The sequence below is a fragment of the Struthio camelus genome, chromosome W, assembly GCF_040807025.1.
Source record: "Struthio camelus isolate bStrCam1 chromosome W, bStrCam1.hap1, whole genome shotgun sequence".
Taxonomy (NCBI): Eukaryota; Metazoa; Chordata; class Aves; order Struthioniformes; family Struthionidae; genus Struthio; species Struthio camelus.
In genome coordinates, this window is record NC_090981.1 from 1,096,577 (window position 1) to 1,115,894 (window position 19,318).

The window sequence follows — 19,318 nt, forward strand, 5'->3', positions numbered from 1 at the left end:
AGCTTTCAGGTGGTCTTATGACTCCCTTTTTTCCCCCCACATATGGCATGGGGGATGTTCCTGGAGAGCCAAGTGGCTGGGTTTGAGTGCTGTGTATAGCACTGAGCACAGTTCATCTGACTCTGCATTTTCTGATGGACTGCTTATCTCTCTTTCCCTGGTGCCACCAGAGAGAACAAGACACTGCTGACATCCTCCAGAACCTGACAGGCCGCAATATATCAGACTATCTAGTGAAGACCTATACACAGATCATTGGGAAAAGGTGCCTGTTGAACACACCCTCTTCCCCCTCTCCTCACCAAACACTGCTTGCTGTTATGGGATGCTGCATAGCTCAGGCAAAAAGACCTGCACAACCCAAACTCTTCAACAGTAGGTCATAGGCTCATAGGATAATTCAGGTTGGAAGGGACCTCAGGAGGTCTCTAGTCCAACCTCCTGCTCAAAGCAAGGTCAGCTATGAGGTCAGACCAGGTTCCTCAGGGTTTTATTCAGTCAGGTCTTGAAAACCTCCAAGGATGGAGTAGGTCAGACTCACTCAGCTCCTAGGGCTGTCCTGACTGCAACTCAGGTATTTCTGCTTTGTATTGATCCAGTGGCAGCTTCGGGGGGGAGTGGCTGTGGCTGTCCTGGGCCTTGTAAGGGGAAAGTTTGAGAGCAAATCCTAGGGGTTATGCTTGAGAGAAATGGTGGAACATATGCCAGGTGTGAAGTAGTGTTTCATTTCTCCCTGGCAATGTTCCTGAAGCATTGGTAGGTGTGTCTGCTCTGTGCTTAACACATCTGCTTTCTTCTCTGTTTCTACAGCTTAAAGAATAAGATCTGGGTGAATGAGTTCAGGTGAGTTACTGCCCTTTCTCTAGCTTATTGGGGTCTGGTAACCCTTGAGTACTGTACTCAGCAGGGTGCTGTCTGGACAGACTTCCCCCCCAGTAATAGTTGGTTGTAAATATTTTCTTTTGATGAGACCTGAAGCCAGTAGAGAAGTTTCAACATAATGATTAATTTCTAAAAGAGTCCAGAGAAAATGAGCACTGGAATAATTAAAGGCTTCCAACTGTTGAGTATTTGGGGAGCTTTTTTTAAGGATAAATTGGGATGACCCCAGGACCCATCCCTGGAAACCCTACTTGCTTCATACAGTGAGCGGTGCAGGCCAATAAAGGCTTGCAGGGTCAGATTACAGATGAGCTCTCTGGTGGGAGGTGCTGTTTTTCCAAGCAAGGGGAGGCAGGAAGATTTCTTGCAGTGCTCTACACTGGAAATGAAGGACAAGGAGGGACTGCTGGGTTCACTGAGCACAGTCCTGCCTGTGCTGTTGCAGGTACCATGCTTTGCAATCCCTTTTGTAAATTGAGTATTTAATCCTGGAAGTAAGGAACAGGAGATAGCAGGGCCAAGAAGCAGTGTGAAAGCCAAAGGTAGCCTTCAAATGAGTGCAGTCTCTTGCAACCACCTGCCTTGGATGTAGTACAGGAAGAGGAGAGACCTCAGGAGGGAAGGAGGAGTGACCTTTTCTGGAGGTCAGTGTATAGTCAGCTCTGTGCTTCACCCTCTGTCTATACTCTCAGGTATGGTGGCTTTTCCCTGGGAGCCAGCAGTTCCCTCATGCTTCCTCCTAGCCACGAAGTCACTGATGCCATCAAGCAAGTGAAGAAAATCTTGGAGCTAGCACAGGTGAGCAGCCATCCCCCACAAGCCCAGATTGCACTAATGTGACAGAGTACCATTACTTGGGAGGTGACTCAGAAACCACAAAATAAGAAGAGGGTGCGTATGTAGTTGTCCAGTGGCTTGTCTTCAGCCTCTTTGAGCTGAATTCTCCTAGGCTGGTGTTAGTGAGCAGCAGAAGGCATGGAGACCTGCTCAGCTGAGACTTATAGCAGTACAACCAGTGTTGCTGATGTGGGTTCTTCCCAAGACCAGCTCAGTTGCAAGTCAATGCAGATTACAGCCATCTCCAAGTGTCTCGCTTATGCCAGGACAGGGCAGGTTGTCTCAGGGAATTAATGAGCTGTTTCTGGGTCCTGTGTAACCCTTTCTGTGCCAAATTCTTTTTGTCTCAGAAGAGAATTTGGGCCACTGTTTTCTTCTGAAAGTGCCTTCAGGCTGCAATGTCTCTGAAAGCTGCCCAGGGCTGTGGTTAACAATTGCTGCCAGGAGCAAGCAGTCCTGAGGTTGACCTCTCTTCCCACTGGGACTGCAGAATGAAAAGAGGAAGAGAAAATCTGGGGCTTCTTACCTTTCTAACAAACAACCTCAGGCTGGGAGAATCCAGGTTGTGGAATGGAAGGAAAGCTGCGTCAGAGCCATGAAAAACATAGTGTGACTCCAGGTGTTCTCAGAGAGGAAGCAACTGTCTCCTTTGGTGCTGTTTGCAGGGGGGTTCTGGAGATCGGTTTCTCAACAGCTTGGTGAGCTTCATGAAAGGCCTGGATACAAAGAACAATGTGAAGGTAAATTCAATCCACACTTCACTGTTGTGCTTGCTATTGGAATATCTGGTAACCTGGAGCTATTTTTAATGAACAGTTTGCTAGCAGTTTGCTTTGTGCAACTGTGCAAAGCAGGGCTCGCTGCATTTAAATTTTTTGCTAGTGGAGCAAGTGCAACTTGTGTTCTTGGGTGGATTCCCCCAAAATCCATGTCTTCCTTGGAGTCCAACCCAAAATCCCAGAAGTTGGTGGGAATTCTGTGCTGGGGCAAAGGGCACACACTTGCTGCCAGCAACCTCTCCTGGTTATTGGTCAAATTGTATGTCCTGTCCCTCAGCAAACCATAGCTGCAGGGAGGTAGGAAGAAATGATACATCTTCAATATATGTAGGGACATTTTGCAGGGCTCCAGAGCTTGTTGGGTAGCTGGTGCACCTAGTGCCTTTCTGATGCTGATGTGCTTTATAGGTGTGGTTCAACAACAAGGGCTGGCATGCCATTGTCTCCTTCCTGAATGTGATAAACAATGCCATCCTTCGGGCCAACCTGCAGCAGGGCAAGAACCCCAGTGTTTATGGCATCACTGCCTTCAATCACCCACTCAACCTCACCAAGCAGCAGATCTCTGAAGTGGCCCTGTAAGTCCTGATCTGCATATGGATGGGTTTGGGCTCATGGAGACATAAGGAATGTCATAGTCCTGCTACCATTCTATTGCTGGACAGTCAGTGGCCTATGACATTTAGACTTATTTGTTGTGCCCTGGGCAGGCTGCAGCACTTGCTCTTGGACTTCTGTTCCACTGACTGAACATCTGCTCACAGGCTGTAACTGTCGGGGAGCAGCAGGAGCAGGCTGCTCCATAAGGGCAGGTGAGCTGGGAGCAGAGGGTGACAGCGAGGCAGGCAGGGGCAGTGACCCCACCAACAGGGCACAGTCCTACAGTACCTGAACAAGTTGAGCAGAGCAGGTCTGGTGACGGTGACTGGGGTCAGCCACAGTCCAGTGATCACCGGGCAAAGCCATAGAGATGAGGCAGGTCTGAGGTCAAGTCAGCAAGGCAAAGGTAGGATCAGCAAGGTACATAGCCAGGCATGACATGCCTACAGCATAACTCGGACAAGGCCCAAGGATGAGGGCCTGAGCTTAAATGTAGCTCCTGAACAAAGGGGAGAGGCCCTTGCTGAGAATTCTCCCAGCTCTTTCCCAGCAGTCTAATCCCAGGTTGCACAGCTGCAACATATCAGAGCTGGCCTTGAGCACAGGCAGCCAAACCCCTGGCAAGGGATGTGTGCTCAGTGCCCATTGCCTTCTGCCTCTTGCTCTCTTATCTCCCAGGCACTCTAGTATTTAAGCATTCCCAGCATTGGGAACTCTCAAGGGAAATGACTAGCTGAAGCACACAGATGGCACCAGCTTTGCAATGGTTCCAGAAATCACTTGCTGTTTCCAGTAGCTGGTGTAAATATCAACTCTGTCCAACAGCCTGCCCCCGTTTTTTTTTTCAGCACCTTTGTGTTCTCTAGGCTTCAGTAATTTTCCTCCAAAGAGTTAGAGATCCTCCCCAAGCAGTTTCTTTATTAGTGGTTCCAGAGTTAAAAGGATCCTCTCTGTTGTGTAAACATGGTTCCCTGTTCCTCACTACTCTGCAATGCAAGCTTCATGCATCTCTGAGCCCCTATAAGTTCTCTGTGATTCTTAAGATGCAGCATAACACCCCTGACCATCTTCTTGGAGAATTTCAACTGTGTAACCCCTCCTTTCCTCCCCCAGCTATATCCAGAAAGCCTAGAGTAACCTTGACTCACCATGGATATGGTCATTCTCTTGTCCCAAGGTGCTGCTGCTTGAATAGAAGCCATTGATGGCTCTTATTCAGTTTTTTCCGCTGTCCCAGCCTGGAAGATGCACAGTAATGCATAGGGCTTACTCCATGTACACTGAGGCACTGACTAGTCCAGTACTATCATAACCTGAGTCAGGAATCATAAGCCATATGTAGACACAACCTTCCAGTGGAGCATTGGCAGATGAGAGGGAGAGAAGCAGATGTACGTTTGAATTAACGCAGGGAGTGCAGTGTCATACTGAAGTCACCAGCTGAAGATGTCCAGGTGCCTTCATTCCTTGAGATGCCTATAGGGAGTGCATGTTTGCATTGTTATACAACCAGAGAACAACTCTGTAGTTAACACGGCCTGATTCTGTTACTCTTGACCCCACAAAATAAGGGTGGCAGAAGGGGATCCAGTTTCTGCACTACCCTGGCTTGAGCTGCTTCACTTAATCTCCTGTGGCTGGAAAGGATGGAGCCAGCAGCACCAGTGTATGAGCGCTTTGCTTCTGTTGTCCTTTATCCAGGATGACCACCTCCATGGATGTCTTAGTCTCAGTCTGTGTGATCTTTGCCATGTCCTTCATCCCTGCCAGCTTCGTGGTCTTCCTTATCCAGGAGCGGGTCAGCAAGGCCAAACACTTACAGTTCATCAGTGGTGTGAAGCCTGTGATCTACTGGCTGGCTAACTTTGTCTGGGATATGGTAAGGGACAAGTGCTGGATTCCACCTTGTGACTGGGAAACAGAATCGTTGAGCTTGAGTGCAGGGCAACAGAGAGGCTGTTTCACAAAGGGCACTGTATCCCCTTCTCTTGGGGCTGAGGAGGAATGTGATTCCCTCCAGGTGAGTTAAGGAAATGCAGTGTTTCTTTCTCTACACAACTTGCCAGCTTTGGCATAAGCCAGTACAGAACAGAGTTATGTCCAGATACTGCTGTATGCCTTTAGGCATGCAAGCTATTTGTATAGGTACTGAAAGATGAGAGCTCCCCTTCAGTGTGCACATCAGACTGAAGAGTGCATGGTGGGGCTAGCGGAGGGCCTGAGATGTGACCCTGAGAACCAGTTATGCTACTGACCTGCTGGGTGACTTTGAGCAAGTAATTTCCCCTCTCTGCCTCAGATTCCCCTGTAACACTTGTCTTCTCATTTCCTGTAAAGTTGTCAGGGCAGGGACTGTCCTCTGTTACGTGTTTGCAAGGTATCTGCTGCACTAAGGTGCAAAGTGCAGTTGGGGCCAGTGGGCACCACATTAGTACAGAGAATAATAACAATTCCTATGCCCTCTGTGTTTACTTCCTTGGGGCAATGATTCATCTGGATGAGACAAGGAACACTGAACAGATTATGTAGGGTGAGCATAAGCTCTATCCACCAGCATTCATTATGTCCCTTTAAAATACCTGCCCCCAAAATAATATTTACTTTTCTAATCACTTGTTCCACTCCATTCAAAGCAGTGGTTTTCAGCCTGTGGTGCCCAGAACCTCCAGGGGTCTATTGACTACTTCTAGAGGGACTAAGAAAAGCAAATTTGTGTGTACTGCACTTCAGTTTACATACATGACATTCCTAAGATGGTCTCCCATTGGAAACAGTTTGGGGAACACTGAAGAATGTTGAAAAACATTGGTTCAGGGCAGTAGGACATTTTTTTTTTTAATCTTTTGGAAACAAATCTGGAGCCATATCTTTCTCCTTCCAGTGCAACTATGTTGTTCCAGCCACGCTAGTCATCATCATCTTCATCTGCTTCCAGCAGAAGTCCTATATGTCCTCCTCCAACCTGCCTGTGCTGGCCCTTCTTCTGCTTCTCTATGGGTAAGGGATTTTGCCTTGTGAGGGTGACTGAGGAGGCATGTAGACTTGGAAAGCGCTTATCTAATGTTGCTGCCTTTCCCCTTGCCAGGTGGTCTATCACCCCTCTCATGTATCCAGCATCCTTTGTGTTCAGAATCCCCAGCACTGCATACATCGTGCTGACCAGTGTGAACCTCTTCATTGGCATCAATGGTAGTGTGGCTACCTTTGTCCTGGAGCTCTTCACCAACAACGTACATTTTCCCCATGAGCTCTTTGCTGCCTTTGCCACCACCAACTAGTTTCATGTTGCTGCCATGTTGTCCTTAGTGATCAGTTCCCCAGCAAGGCTAGACCCCAGTTTGTACCTGCTGGTTAGTGCAGGAGGTCAAAGATGGGTTCTGGTGGAAGTGGGCTTAAAGGCTGTTTCAGCAAGGTTCTTCATGAGAGACAGTATCCATCTCCTACAGGTAATTTCAAGCACTCAATTTAGCTGCCCACAGTCTTGCTTCCAGAGGCAATACCGCTCTGTTGGCTGTATTGGGAACTTAGGCACCTCAATTTGATTTGCCAAAGCCAGATGCCTAATGGGGAAGGTGCAAATTCTGCTTATCTCTGTATGCAACATGAAGTGGGTTAGCAGGCCTTGTTTGGCACGCATTGTTGGTGAAGATCTGTGTGGAGTGGGGGTTTGGGCACCCTGTGGGACTAACCTGTCTGTTGCACGACTACCTGTGGGGGTGAGGAGACAGTCCTTGATTGCATGGGTGGTCCCTTCCATTCAAAGACTTGTTTTAGCCCAGTAAGAATGTGCACATTTGAAGTTCAAGTGCTTAGCAGAACAGGAGCCCCTTTTCAGGCTGCTCTTGGTCTGACCTATGGGCTGGGTAGCTAACAAAGCCAGCACATGTTTGCTCAGGAACAGGAGGCAAAACTGGAAGACCACAAAGATCATTGTCTTATGAGAGCTTTTGAGGAATATGTAGCAATGGAGAGGGGAATAGGACATGCCAAACTGACTTGACCTTAGCTAGGGAAGGGGCTACCCACAGCCACTGAGATGGTTATTCTGTGCAAGCACAACTTCCCTGTCTCCTCAACCCATAGCTTTTCTGCACACATTTGTCATTTGCAGACTGTGACTTTTAAACTGGGAGTACTTGGAGGAATCTATTTTGGTGCTGTTTGTATAATGATGTCTTGAACAGAGCAAGAGTAATGCTGACCCTCCAGAGGAGCCCTGCCACTGTTTCTTAGGGGAGTGTTTCTAATCCTTGAGTATTTTGCTGGTTTGCAGTGTTGGGGTGGTCATTCACAACATGGGTCAAACTTGGCAGATAGAACTCTGTGCTGGCTGCTCTCTGCTCGGATGGCTGAGTGGCACTTGGCTTTTGTCTTGACAGAAGCTGAACAACATCAATGACATTCTGAAGTCTCTCTTCCTCATCTTTCCCCACTTCTGCCTTGGGCGGGGACTCATTGACATGGTGAAAAAACAGGCCATGGCTGATGCTCTGGAGAGGTTTGGTAAGTGCAGTTGTCTAGTGCAGGCATCATGGCCTGAGAAGCCATAGAAGCCAAAGAAGCCATAGAAGGCTTGAGTCTGCCCCAGGTGAGCACCCCTCACTCCACTGAATTGTCAGGAACTTAAGGTGTTCAGTTTGCAGCACACATCTCGTTGGAGCTGACAGGTCTCTGCAGCTGTCCTGTTTAGGTTATGAGGCCTGAAGAGGGCCTAGCCATTAGATCCCCAGAATTTTGAGCTATTAGGAACATTTGTTAACTTAAAATATGTAAAACGAATTATTTGGAGATCATTAGGGTGAGTGAAAGGAGAGACTGTGGCTGGGGTTCTGGAGTGCTGGGTTCTGTTCTGGGCTTTACTGCAGATGCCTTGAGTGAGTCTCAGCCCTGTGCTTCACTCCCTTGTTTGAAAGGTGGGCCAGCTTTACCTATGGCAGACTGAACTCTCTGGACTAGGGTCACCTTTTCCTATGAACATGTGCCCAGCTCCTACCTTACTACAAGTAAAAAATATGTACCCAGCCACAACTAGCCCCTCTTGTGACCTGTTACTATTGTCTTCCCCCTGGCTGCTCACCAGTTGCCTCAGTGCCTCAAGTGACTTGGTAAACTTTGCATGACAAAGTGCTAGTCCTCTGCCAGTGCTCCAAACAGCTGACTGTGATCTTTGTCTCACCTTGGCAGGGGAGAATCATTTTGTGTCCCCTCTGTCATGGGATTTGGTGGGGCGGAACCTCTTTGCCATGGCAGTGGAGGGTGTAGTCTTCTTCCTCATCACTGTGCTCATCCAGTACAGGTTCTTCATCAAGCCCAGGTGGGTTGTTCTGTTCTACTTCACCATTGTAAGCAGCTGAAGCTTTTCTTGTTATCTGACAAAGGGCAGGGAGGCATTAACCATGGAGACTCTGTCTTCTTCCATTAATATTTTCTCATGTTCCCCTCTCCAGGCCTGTATATGCCAAGTTGTCCCCTGTGAATGATGAAGATGAGGATGTAACCAGAGAGAGACAGAGGATAATCAGTGGAGGAGGACAAAGTGATATTTTGGAAATCAAAGAACTAACCAAGGTGACAGAAGGGCTCTGCATTCATCTCTAGAGGACTTGCTGACACAGCTGGTACAAGACCGTGCCATTCACCATGGGCCTGATTCACACACACACACACTCTCCCCCAGCCACGCACACACACAACCAGTGGAATAACTTTTGCTGCTATCAGGGGCTTTGACATTCACAGATCTGAAACTCAGCTCAAAATGTTGAAGTGGGGTATCTGAGTGGGACACTGGGAACCAGACCTTGTCTGGGGCTCTTTTGGATCAGTAGAGTTGCACCAGTATATGTAAGCTACAAATCTAGCTTTGCATGGTTGAGCGCAGACTTAAGTCTGTTCCCTTGGTTATCTGAATCTTCAGTTAATTCAGTTACTCCTGAGTACTGTACTCCCTAGTATTGTACTCCCTTGAGTACAATAGCTATGATATGATCTTATAATAGTTGCTCACGTGTTGCTATTGCAATGCCACAGAATTTCCAGTGGGATCAACACTGGAGCATACTTGAAGTGGTGAATATGTATGGCTCTAATTATATTTCTCTCTTTTCCACTGTTGTTCTCATGTTTTGTTTGTTTTTGTTTCAGATTTACAGAATGAAGCGAAAGCCAGGTCGCCTTTAAAAATAATGAATTTGGCCCAGAAAAATTTTCAGAATTCCATATTTTTGTTATTCCGGTGATTCCAAAACCGCTGATTCACCTCCTTTCTTTTCTTACCTAAAATGGTTTTATGTACTTGTAAAATTCTAACAAAGGGAGTTCTCTTCCACAGTATCTTGTCCAACATGCAAGAAGTCCATCAGAACATGGGCTACTGCCCACAGTTTGATGCTGTTAATGAACTGCTGACAGGGCAAGAACATCTGGAGTTCTTTGCACTCTTGAGAGGTGTTCCAGAGAAAGAAGTCTGCAAGGTAAACAAAGCAGAGCATAGAAAACCCCGGTGACTAAGCATTCCTGCTAACATGCATCCTCTCTGCAACACACAATGCAGTGATGGTCTGGGCAGCAAACCGAAGTGGCTCTGTTTTTTCACTGCTGCCTAGCAAAGTGTATTGAATGGAAGGGCAAATGTCTAAGTATTTTGAGCCCTGCATTCTCCCAGTGGATGTGCTTTCACACAGAATTATTTTTTTTCCTCAGAAGTTTGTTTGAGCCCAGTCTATGGAGCTGTAGCTAATGCTGGACTTCACTTACTGTCAAGAGTTAATCCTCCCCAAATTCACTGGGAGTAAATGCTCTACAGCATAATTAAGGCCTCACACTCTGGCTATTAAATATTTCCAAACGATCATACTGTATTATTGAAAATTGCTATCTCAGCATTCAGGCATTGGGTTACACTAAGGAGCACTATCAGGCCATTAGTAACACCAGCTGACAGGATCATATAGCTCCCTCCTCATTGCTGGTTCCTTGAACTAACAGCAATTTTCACCATCTCTATTTTGAATAGTGAAGAATATGAACTGCTGTAGGTAGGAAGGTGATATTTGTACCTGGTGCCTTGAATGGGGCCAAATCTGGTCCCTGTTTATACTAGCTAGGATATGCCCAAGTAGCTATAGCTAGAATCCCTCTTTGAAACTAGTGATGGGGTAAGCTGAAGGCAAGTTCCTCTGTGCTATGTTCCTGCAAGCCCCATCTGAAAAGGGACCCAGTTCTGAGTGTGATCCAAGTAGTGAGTAATTGGCTCTCCTTTTTTAAAGGCTTTTTAGTTTCTAGGGCAATAGTGCCTGCCTATTGGCAGGATTACCAGTACTGTTGAATAACAAACTAGATCCTCTCCATCTGTCTCAAGGGCTCAGATGCACAGTGGAGTTACCCTGTGTCAGCAGTGACTGTGTGCAAGCTGCTAGCCCACAGCAACTGAAAAGAGCTACCCAAGGCTAGAGTGAGAGAGGCTGAAATTAAACATCTGCTGTTAGGAGCATTACACTGATAGTTACCATGGTTCAGCTGATGTGTAGTAACTCATTAAGCTGCAGCCATTTGATTGTCTGGGCCCCCTGAGACAGAATTTTGTGCACCCTTCTGTAAGGGTAAACAGGGTGTTTCAAAGCTCAGATCTATGCAGGGGTAGAGCCTCAGATGAGTGGCCCTTCCCCAAAATCTTAGTTAGGTTATAAGGAAAATAATACTGCATAGATGTTACTGTGCTTGATTCAATAGGGTGGTGTTATCTCTTGTAGGTTGGGGAATGGGCAATCCAGAAACTGGGCCTTGTCAAATATGGAGAAAAACGTGTGGGGAACTACAGTGGAGGGAACAGACGCAAGCTCTCCACAGCTATTGCTCTTATTGGGGGGCCACCTGTGGTGTTCCTGGTGAGTTTGCATGCTCATTAACATTTTCCACTGAGAGAGGTCTCAAATCAGGTTCCAGCAAAGACTGGATACTTTATGGCCAACTAGCATTTAAATACATCACTAGTCACTTAAATGTGAGCAAAAAAGACATGTAAATAAAGACTTCCTGTGTAAACATAGGGTTAAATTGTAGCATGCATCCAGGCTTCTCTTCCCAAAAATTCCGGGGGGGGGGGGGGTGTGCAGCTCAAATGCATTGCCAAACTGCCAACTATTTTAGCTCTATTGCAAAGACTTATTTACCTACCAAAAAAAAAAAGCCTTTCAGCCTTTTATTTTTTGGACACAAGTAAGTCTTAGTGTCCATGAGAACCAGTTCTGTGTTTTTAATAATTCAAGGAAAGTTTGGAAATAAAGGTTGTATGAGTCTTTGGACTGAAATCCAGAATAAACATTAGTATTACTGAAATTCATAGTACAGGAAAAATGAATCTAATACTCTATTTCAACTTCAGCTAATTGAATTTAACCTGTTGCAGGACTGAGTATTTCAACATGTTATAATTGCAGAATAAACAGTATTTCCCAGTTCTTGAATAGATGTTTCCTAACTTAGTTTGGAGCATAAATCACTTTTACATTTTGAAAAGCAGGAAGAAAGATACACAAACTTGTTTCTTATTTTTTAATTTTTCCAGTATGTGTTATAAGAATGGTCAAGTAATTTCAGAGTTGATGGTATTTATCAGTACAAAATAAAACAGTTTGAAAAACATGGTTTTACAAATATATTTTACAGGATGAGCCAACAACAGGAATGGATCCCAAAGCACGTCATTTCCTATGGAACTGTGCTCTGAGTGTCATCAAGGAGGGGAGATCAGTGGTTCTCACATCTCACAGGCACGTAGCAACTTGACTGCATTTTACTCCTGATATTCCATTTACTGGGGCTGGATGCTGAAGTCAGCTCAATCCCTCTGCTCTTCAGTGCTGATTGCAGTGCTAATGAGGTTACTTCTGCTTACAGCATGGAAGAATGTGAAGCCCTGTGCACTTGTATGGCAATAATGGTCAATGGGCGGTTCAGGTGTCTGGGCAGTGTCCAGCATTTAAAGAACAGGTAATTACTTTCTTCTTGCTTATGCCACACAGTTGTCTGCATTTTTAGAGAGATACAAACAGAACAATCTTGCTTCCACATGCAGCATTCCCATTGTTCTTCTGGCTACAAGAAATGGTGCTGGATATTAAGTTATGTTTCCTTTCAAAACTACTTACCTAAACTGCTGTGTTGGTCCTCTTGTTTACAGGTTTGGAGATGGCTATAGCATAGTGGTGCGAATCGCAGGGGCAAACCCAGACCTGAAGTCAGCTGAGGAATTCTTTGGGCTTGCCTTCCCTGGAAGTGTCCTGAAGGAAAAGCATCGAAATATGTTGCAGTACCAGCTTCCTTCTTCACCATCTTCCCTGGCCAGAATATTTAGCATCCTCTCCCAGAACAAAAAGAGACTCCACATTGAAGACTACTCTGTTTCTCAGACTACACTTGACCAAGTAAGCTTCTAGAAGCCCATGTGCCGAAATCCACCGACTTACTGGTCCTACCTAAAAAAAGCATTTTGGCAAACTAGTGAGTCTAACCTTTATTGCTAAGCAAAGGGAACATTTAGGTGTGAGCAGGTAAACCAACATCTTTGCAAGACTTGCTATCTGCAACATGCTCTGAACCTACATGACTGAGCCTAAGAGAAACACTGTTATGGGAAAAGGGACAGTTTGGGAGGAAATGCTGTGATCTGGGAGTAGCCCTCAAACTGGCCTTTATCATGGAGGAGAGTGGGAGTCAATGCATGTGGAGGGGCTGACAAGGCAGATGCATTTTTGGGAAGCTTTTGCTTACTCTGGGCTGTGTGTTTATTCCCCAGAATGGCTTTTCCTCCATAGCTGTTCAAGCTCACCATTTATCCCTCTGATTCATTCTGTCTGTTAGTGAAGACAATGCAAATTTGTCAGGACATGAATACAAACAAGTTACCACAGAGAACTAATTCACAGTAACTGCTGGCTCTTTCCCTACAGGAAACACAAGGTAACTTGTGAAACTTTCCCTTTTTTGAAAGGAGTAAATTCCCTACCTTTATCACAGGGTTAGAGCATACTTGTAGGCAGTTGTTTTGGAGGATTAGGCACTTACCTACTGCTGCAACTTGTTCGTGGGACCAAAACCCTATCAATTTCAGAAACAGTGCTGAACCCTACGACTAGTCCAAAAAGGCCCAATGTATAAAATGCCCTACACTTATCAAAACCCAGAGTGGTTTATGACATAGCCTTTTCTCTCGTAGGTATTTGTAAATTTTGCTAAGGATCAAAGTGATGATGACCACACTAAGGACCTGTCACTGCACAAAAAACAGACTGTTGTGGACATTGCAATCCTTAATTCCTTTCTGCAAGATGAGAAGGCAAAAGAAAGTTGTGTGTGAGCCAACTTCAGCAAAGAAATGATGAGCAGAAGGCAAACTTCCTTTACCTGAGATTAGCTTCTTCCTTGGAGGTATACTGAGGAAAGAAAAACTGTACAGTCTACTGCTTTCCATTCAATGCAATGCAATTCAATGCAATGAAAACAAAATTTCATTACAGAGGCCATGTCTTGTGGAGTCAGTGTCTTGTACTGTTCTCAAGTGAAAGACTTGAATTCAGCTCATTACAGTATAACTCTGAAGCTGTGGTATAGCACCCACCAGATGCTATGGGCTTTCAGCCATACTGCATCTTGTTCCTATACAGTATATTTTTACTAGGGTTGCAACAACAGTTCATTGAGAAATCACAGCTAGGGGTTATTTATTGTTATTTTTAAAGGCATGCATGTTTTAAATATCCATGTCAGGAGTGGGAATTCCCTGGTGCTACATCCATTGCTGGCAGTGAATGCACTAAAACAGTCAGTGGCAAGGAGTTACCAAACAATGTTGTGGCCTTATTTTGTGAAAACTTACCGAATCAGCTGCTTTTCATAGACTGATGTAGGTCAGTTGCTTATAAATTGAGGCCACAATGCAGAACTGTGCAGATGAGATGTATAGATATGATGGCCCATCTCTTTACAATCTACTTCAATAAATTGTGTGATATGCAGAACCACAAACCCTCCAAATGCCTGTGATTGTTTCACCAGCATCACAACTGATCACCTACTCTGACCAGGTTTTTGTATAGTTAAATACTCTCCTTGCTCCTTTTGAGATACTGCAGCAGTTGCATGAACACCTAGTAGAGGGAAGTGGGTGAGAAACAGATCTAGGATTTAGACCACAACAGCAAACTCGCTGGTTGTACAAACTGCTAATGCCAAGAGCATATTCTAAATCATGAGACATCACTCTGATATGTAATGTCTGCTCTTTAACCCCTGCTTTGCACCATAAAGGTACTCAGCATCTGAAGTTTATTGCTTAGTACACATGTTGCCATTTTTGGTTTTACCAGTTAAAACTAGAAAGCAGAGGACATGTAGATTTTTTTAAGCAGTATTATTTATATGACTTTAAATAGGTAGCATAATTAGGGATTGAAAATGCTTTCAGTTGATCTTTGTAGCTACAGTATTTTGTAACATTATGCCTGCAATGATATGCTCTCATTCTCTCCATTTAGTGATAGTTATATACATTGTCTCTGCAAGTTCCAGACCCTGTGTCCTAACATTCAACCACTATCTGCAATTACTGCAAATTGTTCATCTGAAGTTTTCCTCTTTCCCTTATTGAGGTACAAGTTTCTGCTTCTGTAGTGTAGTTTTAGTCACTAGGTGATTCCCCACCTGGAGACTATACATGAGAAAACCACTTCAGTAAAATTTCCCTTGATGAACAAGGTAGGTCAAAGCAGGAGTGCTACAATTACATGACTCAGTAACTTTTTCAAGTTTTATGGAGCCAGAAGAATGCTGGAGAGGAGATTGTGTAGTGAGAATGACCAATTCTTGTTTATCTTGTACAGCAGCCACAGGGGAGTATGCTTGCATTACTATGCTTACGGACCCTCCATCTTGCTTCTACAGTCAGGAATAGGTTCAGTGATGGGGATTGAACCCAAGAGAAATTCTTAGGCTATTCCTATATGTAATACCTTTGCCTTAAATACCTGTAGAAATGCTGCACTCATTTTTATCACTACTCCTCTATGAATATAACTCACTGACAATTTTCTTCTGTGAATGCCCAGCAGCCTTGCAAACAGTGAAGGTGCTGAAATGAGTTATCTATTGGCCCACCTGAAAAAGGGTAATTATATATTTCAAAGCATACATGGTAACACTGATGTGTTCAGCATGATGACTATAGAGTCACAAATGCACCAGACTTTCAGGTACAGAGCCATTATTAAACAGTCGGGCTAATCCTACAGTCATGACCTCTCATAACAGGCTGCAGGTAAGGATTATGCTATCAAGGAAACAATAGTATATATTGAAGACTTATCACTACTGAAAATAATTATCACAAATCTCTGCATAGATTGAAATGAAGGGATCAAGTTTTGCAATGCATAGAACTAGTGCATCTAGAACTAGAGCAAGTTCTAGAAGAACATAGATTTTGGTCCTAAAGGTCTGTGGTTTGCTCTTTGTAACTGCTCATGTGAATGACTCATAGCAGGAAACAACAGTTGCATCATAATCCTTTTTCCTTAGCCTGCCAAAAAGAGATTCTTAATTCCTGTTGCTCCTGTGACTGTCACCACCTCATACAGAGTCTGGCATCTGTAACAAAATGTTACACTAAACATGGAGGGTAATTAATAGAACTATTCCACAGCTCCTTGGTCCCTGGTAATGACTCTGTTTTTATCCATACTGAATAGAGGCAGCACAATACAGCTCTCACATGCTGCTCAGTCACCAAAATAACTGCAAACTACCTTTCCTCTACCCTCATATGTGTGCCAGGCAAAGTCACCCCTGGAATCACAGACCAGTATGATTATGAATCACTCTGATAATGAGACTGCACTGAGGTGTTTACTTATTTTAAACATTGTTATTATTGAAACATTGCATCCCCCTTTGTAGCACATTTGTATTTCAGTAAGGACTGTACGTGTAATCCCCCCCCAATGGTTAAAGTATCCCTTTGTGCTTATCCTTTCCACTTGAATTATAGTTGGTCTTTAATTCCAAGCACTTTATGCCATCTTTAATGAGATCTATTTTTGCACTCTAGAGAGATTTTTGCAACTGAAATTTCTAAGTTAAATCCTTAAATGGACATTTTCATTAAAAGCAATATATATATATTTGTATTTGCTAATAGCTGTTTATGTGAAGTATTAAAAGGCACCTTAATTGCCTTGTGTTAAGTCAAAAATAAAGCTGTAATGGCACCATCAGTCTATGAACTGTCACTTATGCATTTGCTCCATACTATTTTCAGATAATTGAGATTATGCAAGATTTGAAAATGAAAGCTTGACACTCTTAGCTTCTACAGTTACTAAATAAAAAAGCCTCTAAGAAACACTGAAAAAATAACTAATTGGTATAATTATCAATTCTAGGTCCATCAAGAACTTGGATGTTTAAATCCAAAGTTCTGTACCTACCTTTGAATATTTCCATCTCAAAGGCACAGCAGCAATCTGCAACTACATCTATAATTGTTCCTCTTGTTTGAATCACAGAATCACAGAATCGTTTAGGTTGGATGGGACCTCTGGAGATCATCTAGTCCAACCTCCCTGTTCAAGCAGGGTCACCTAGAGCATATTGCCCAGGATCACATCCAGACGGCTTTTGAATATCTCCAGGGAAGGAGACTCCACTACCTCTCTGGGCAACCTGTTCCAATGCTCAGTCACCCTCACAGTGAAGAAGTTTTTTCTCAGGTTCAGATGGAACTTCCTGTGGTTCAGTTTCTGCCCATTGCCTCTTGTCCTGTTGCTGGGCACCAGTGTTTGCTAGAAACACTGTAGTCCTGTTTTCACTGACAGAGCAAAATGTATTAGTAAATAGATGCTGACCCACTTTTAAATAGACTAAGCCTTAGGTAATATCAAGTTAAAGGAAGAGCCCTTAATTTGTTACTATACTGCCTTTGAATAATAAGTTACAAATGAAAGTAAAACAATGGTCTGATTGCTGAAAGTAAAACTGGTTGTAAAATTTTGACCTCCCCTGCCTATAGTTCCACTTAGAGCAACCAAATTTTAAAATTTCACTCTTCAGCAAAATTAATCTTACGATAAGGAGAAGCTAATTTTTAAAGCTCCTGATTTTTGAGCTTCAATCTAGTGTCCAGCTCATGATTTGTTTCATTTATCAACTCCTTGTGCTTAAAAAAAAAAATCTAAATTTAATTGTAAATGCAAATAATACCCTGAGTATTCTTCATCTTGAATGCTAGTCACAAGGAAAATAGAGTAAAAAAAAAAGAAATGTTTTTAATAAATGTCTGTATTTAGTCATTTCAGTAAAATCTTTTGATAAAATTTTACTGTTGCATTAGTGCACACAAAAAAAAAAGCAAGTCTCATTAGTATCCTGTGCTATTTTAATCCATATTTGTTAAACATATCCTTTAGGTTAATTTCTATAAGGTCACATTCTGATTCAGTCTGCTAGTAGCAATTTATCAGCTAACAGTCTTGAGTTATACCTTTCAAGAAAAACTGATTTATTTATTTATTTATTTATTTGGTAGCTATCGAAAAGTGGGCCTTTGAAGTAGTCCTCATTCCATCCTGAAAATGCTATGGATTCCTCTGTGGTGTAGAGGACAGAATGAAGACTTAAGTTTAAAAACTATGACCTATTACATGACATTATTATAGTATTTGGCGCCCATCCACCTTGCTTGTACATAACCAGAATTTGTTTGTTTGTTTTTTTCCTAGTGCTTTCCATGATTTCTCAAATCACATCTCTATAAAGGTAAACAACATTAGACCAATTGTATAAAGATGCTTAAGCAGAGAAGTGAAATTACTTGCTAATTGCTGGTCAGTGACTAAACTAAGAAAAGGCCTCCTGAGTGCCCTGTCTGCGAGCACTGAAAAACTCTACTTTGGTATAAACTAGCATAATTACCACTGCCTAAATGCAGCCAATCACTGACATTCTAAGCCCATGTGCTCGTGGTCCATGCCTTCTGCCCTGCTGCTCACTCCAACAAATCAAGGGGCAGGTTATTGGCTCTAAAGGAGCACTTATCAAGACTGTTGCTGACCAAAATGCAAAGCCTTCAGGATGGCACACTTGGAGAATGGGTTTTATCATTTCACAGTTTAAAGACCAGGAAGAACCTTTGACAAAACACTTTAAAAAAAAAATCTATGCTTTATAGAAATTTATTTGACTTTTAAAGTTTATAAGTTGGCAAAAATATATATATTTCCAAAACTATAAGCATGTGTATATCAGTTAATAGCCTACATAACTGAACAAAAAGGCCTAATCAATTTCAGCACATTAAACAAGTATTAAAATAGCTAAATGAAGGCATAAACTGACTATTGTTGTTGTTAAATTCCTAAGTCTTCCTCCAAGTGTTAGAAGTCAACAACAGTTCATCAGGCAAGTATAAGAGAATCCTTTACTGAACTTTTAAAAGCTTTAACTCTTTAACATCATACTTAAGAATCTTTTAAAACACCACCACCACGTTTAAACCTGTAACCCAACACACAAAGCTGATTTCAAGGCCTATTTACAGGGCTCCAGGGATGCAAACCAACATTTTTTTTACCAATCCAGCTAATCCTGAGCCAGGACAAAGGTTTTCCCCTCTGTGCTAATGTCTGTATTAGAAATTGATTAGTGCTTGTACCTGTATAAGTAAGCCACACTCTGTGTGGAAAACACCAATTATCTTAGTGTAGCTTCTGTTGATATGAGCATTGATTGCAGCTCAAAATGCTTTACCCCACAAAGCTGGCCCACCAGGTTTCATCTGAAAAGTAACCTATTTGTATACTCATGATGGAAAAGACAAAGACCCCCACAAGTAAGGTAATACAAATTAATAGACCAATGCTCAAAAATGCTTTAACAGTCATATCACATTAATCATGAATCTAGTAATGCAATTCCCTGCCATTTAGGTTCAGTAGACCAAGAAACTACTCACTTGACCCGGGGACACGCTGTATCTCACACGTACTGGGGTCACAAGAAAACAGGGAAGTGGCTATATATTTTGAGTTAGTTCAAGGGTATACAAAAGTACAGCTATCCCTGGTGAACAGAAGGCTTTGCGCAAAGTCCAACTTAAAGGGAAACAGTCCTTGAGGACTGGCCTGAGTTGACACAAGGGGAAAATGTTACCCCGAAGGTGGTTGAATCTG

The 19,318-nt window shown here is 43.3% G+C and overlaps 2 protein-coding genes across 9 annotated transcripts in view; both read left to right on the forward strand.

Annotated features, from left to right (window-relative positions):
- Positions 1-9,353, forward strand: part of LOC104145395 (phospholipid-transporting ATPase ABCA1-like) — a 108,250-nt gene extending 98,897 nt beyond the window's left edge. Inside the window, exons 30-41 of one of the 8 annotated variants that reach the window (XM_068925137.1) lie at positions 171-265; positions 811-843; positions 1,575-1,680; positions 2,385-2,459; positions 2,907-3,076; positions 4,800-4,977; positions 5,980-6,095; positions 6,184-6,328; positions 7,478-7,601; positions 8,283-8,412; positions 8,546-8,666; positions 9,243-9,353. In XM_068925137.1, the coding sequence (XP_068781238.1) occupies positions 171-265; positions 811-843; positions 1,575-1,680; positions 2,385-2,459; positions 2,907-3,076; positions 4,800-4,977; positions 5,980-6,095; positions 6,184-6,328; positions 7,478-7,601; positions 8,283-8,412; positions 8,546-8,666; positions 9,243-9,278 (1,329 nt within the window). In that variant the 3' untranslated portion in view covers positions 9,279-9,353. Of the gene's footprint in view, positions 1-170; positions 266-810; positions 844-1,574; positions 1,681-2,384; positions 2,460-2,906; positions 3,077-3,208; positions 3,311-4,799; positions 4,978-5,979; positions 6,096-6,183; positions 6,545-7,209; positions 7,642-8,282; positions 8,413-8,545; positions 8,667-9,242 lie in introns of those variants that run through there. The other 7 variants (XR_011137349.1, XR_011137348.1, XM_068925138.1 and 4 more) reach the window with 7 other exon arrangements.
- A 26-nt stretch (positions 9,354-9,379) lies between these two features.
- Positions 9,380-16,688, forward strand: LOC138064106 (phospholipid-transporting ATPase ABCA1-like). The gene is made up of 6 exons (XM_068925142.1): positions 9,380-9,571; positions 10,850-10,984; positions 11,766-11,869; positions 11,997-12,089; positions 12,280-12,523; positions 13,315-16,688. Exons 1-6 carry the CDS (start codon positions 9,380-9,382, stop codon positions 13,453-13,455), a joined length of 909 nt encoding a protein of 302 aa, XP_068781243.1. The 3' UTR covers positions 13,456-16,688.
- Positions 16,689-19,318: the final 2,630 nt, after the last annotated feature.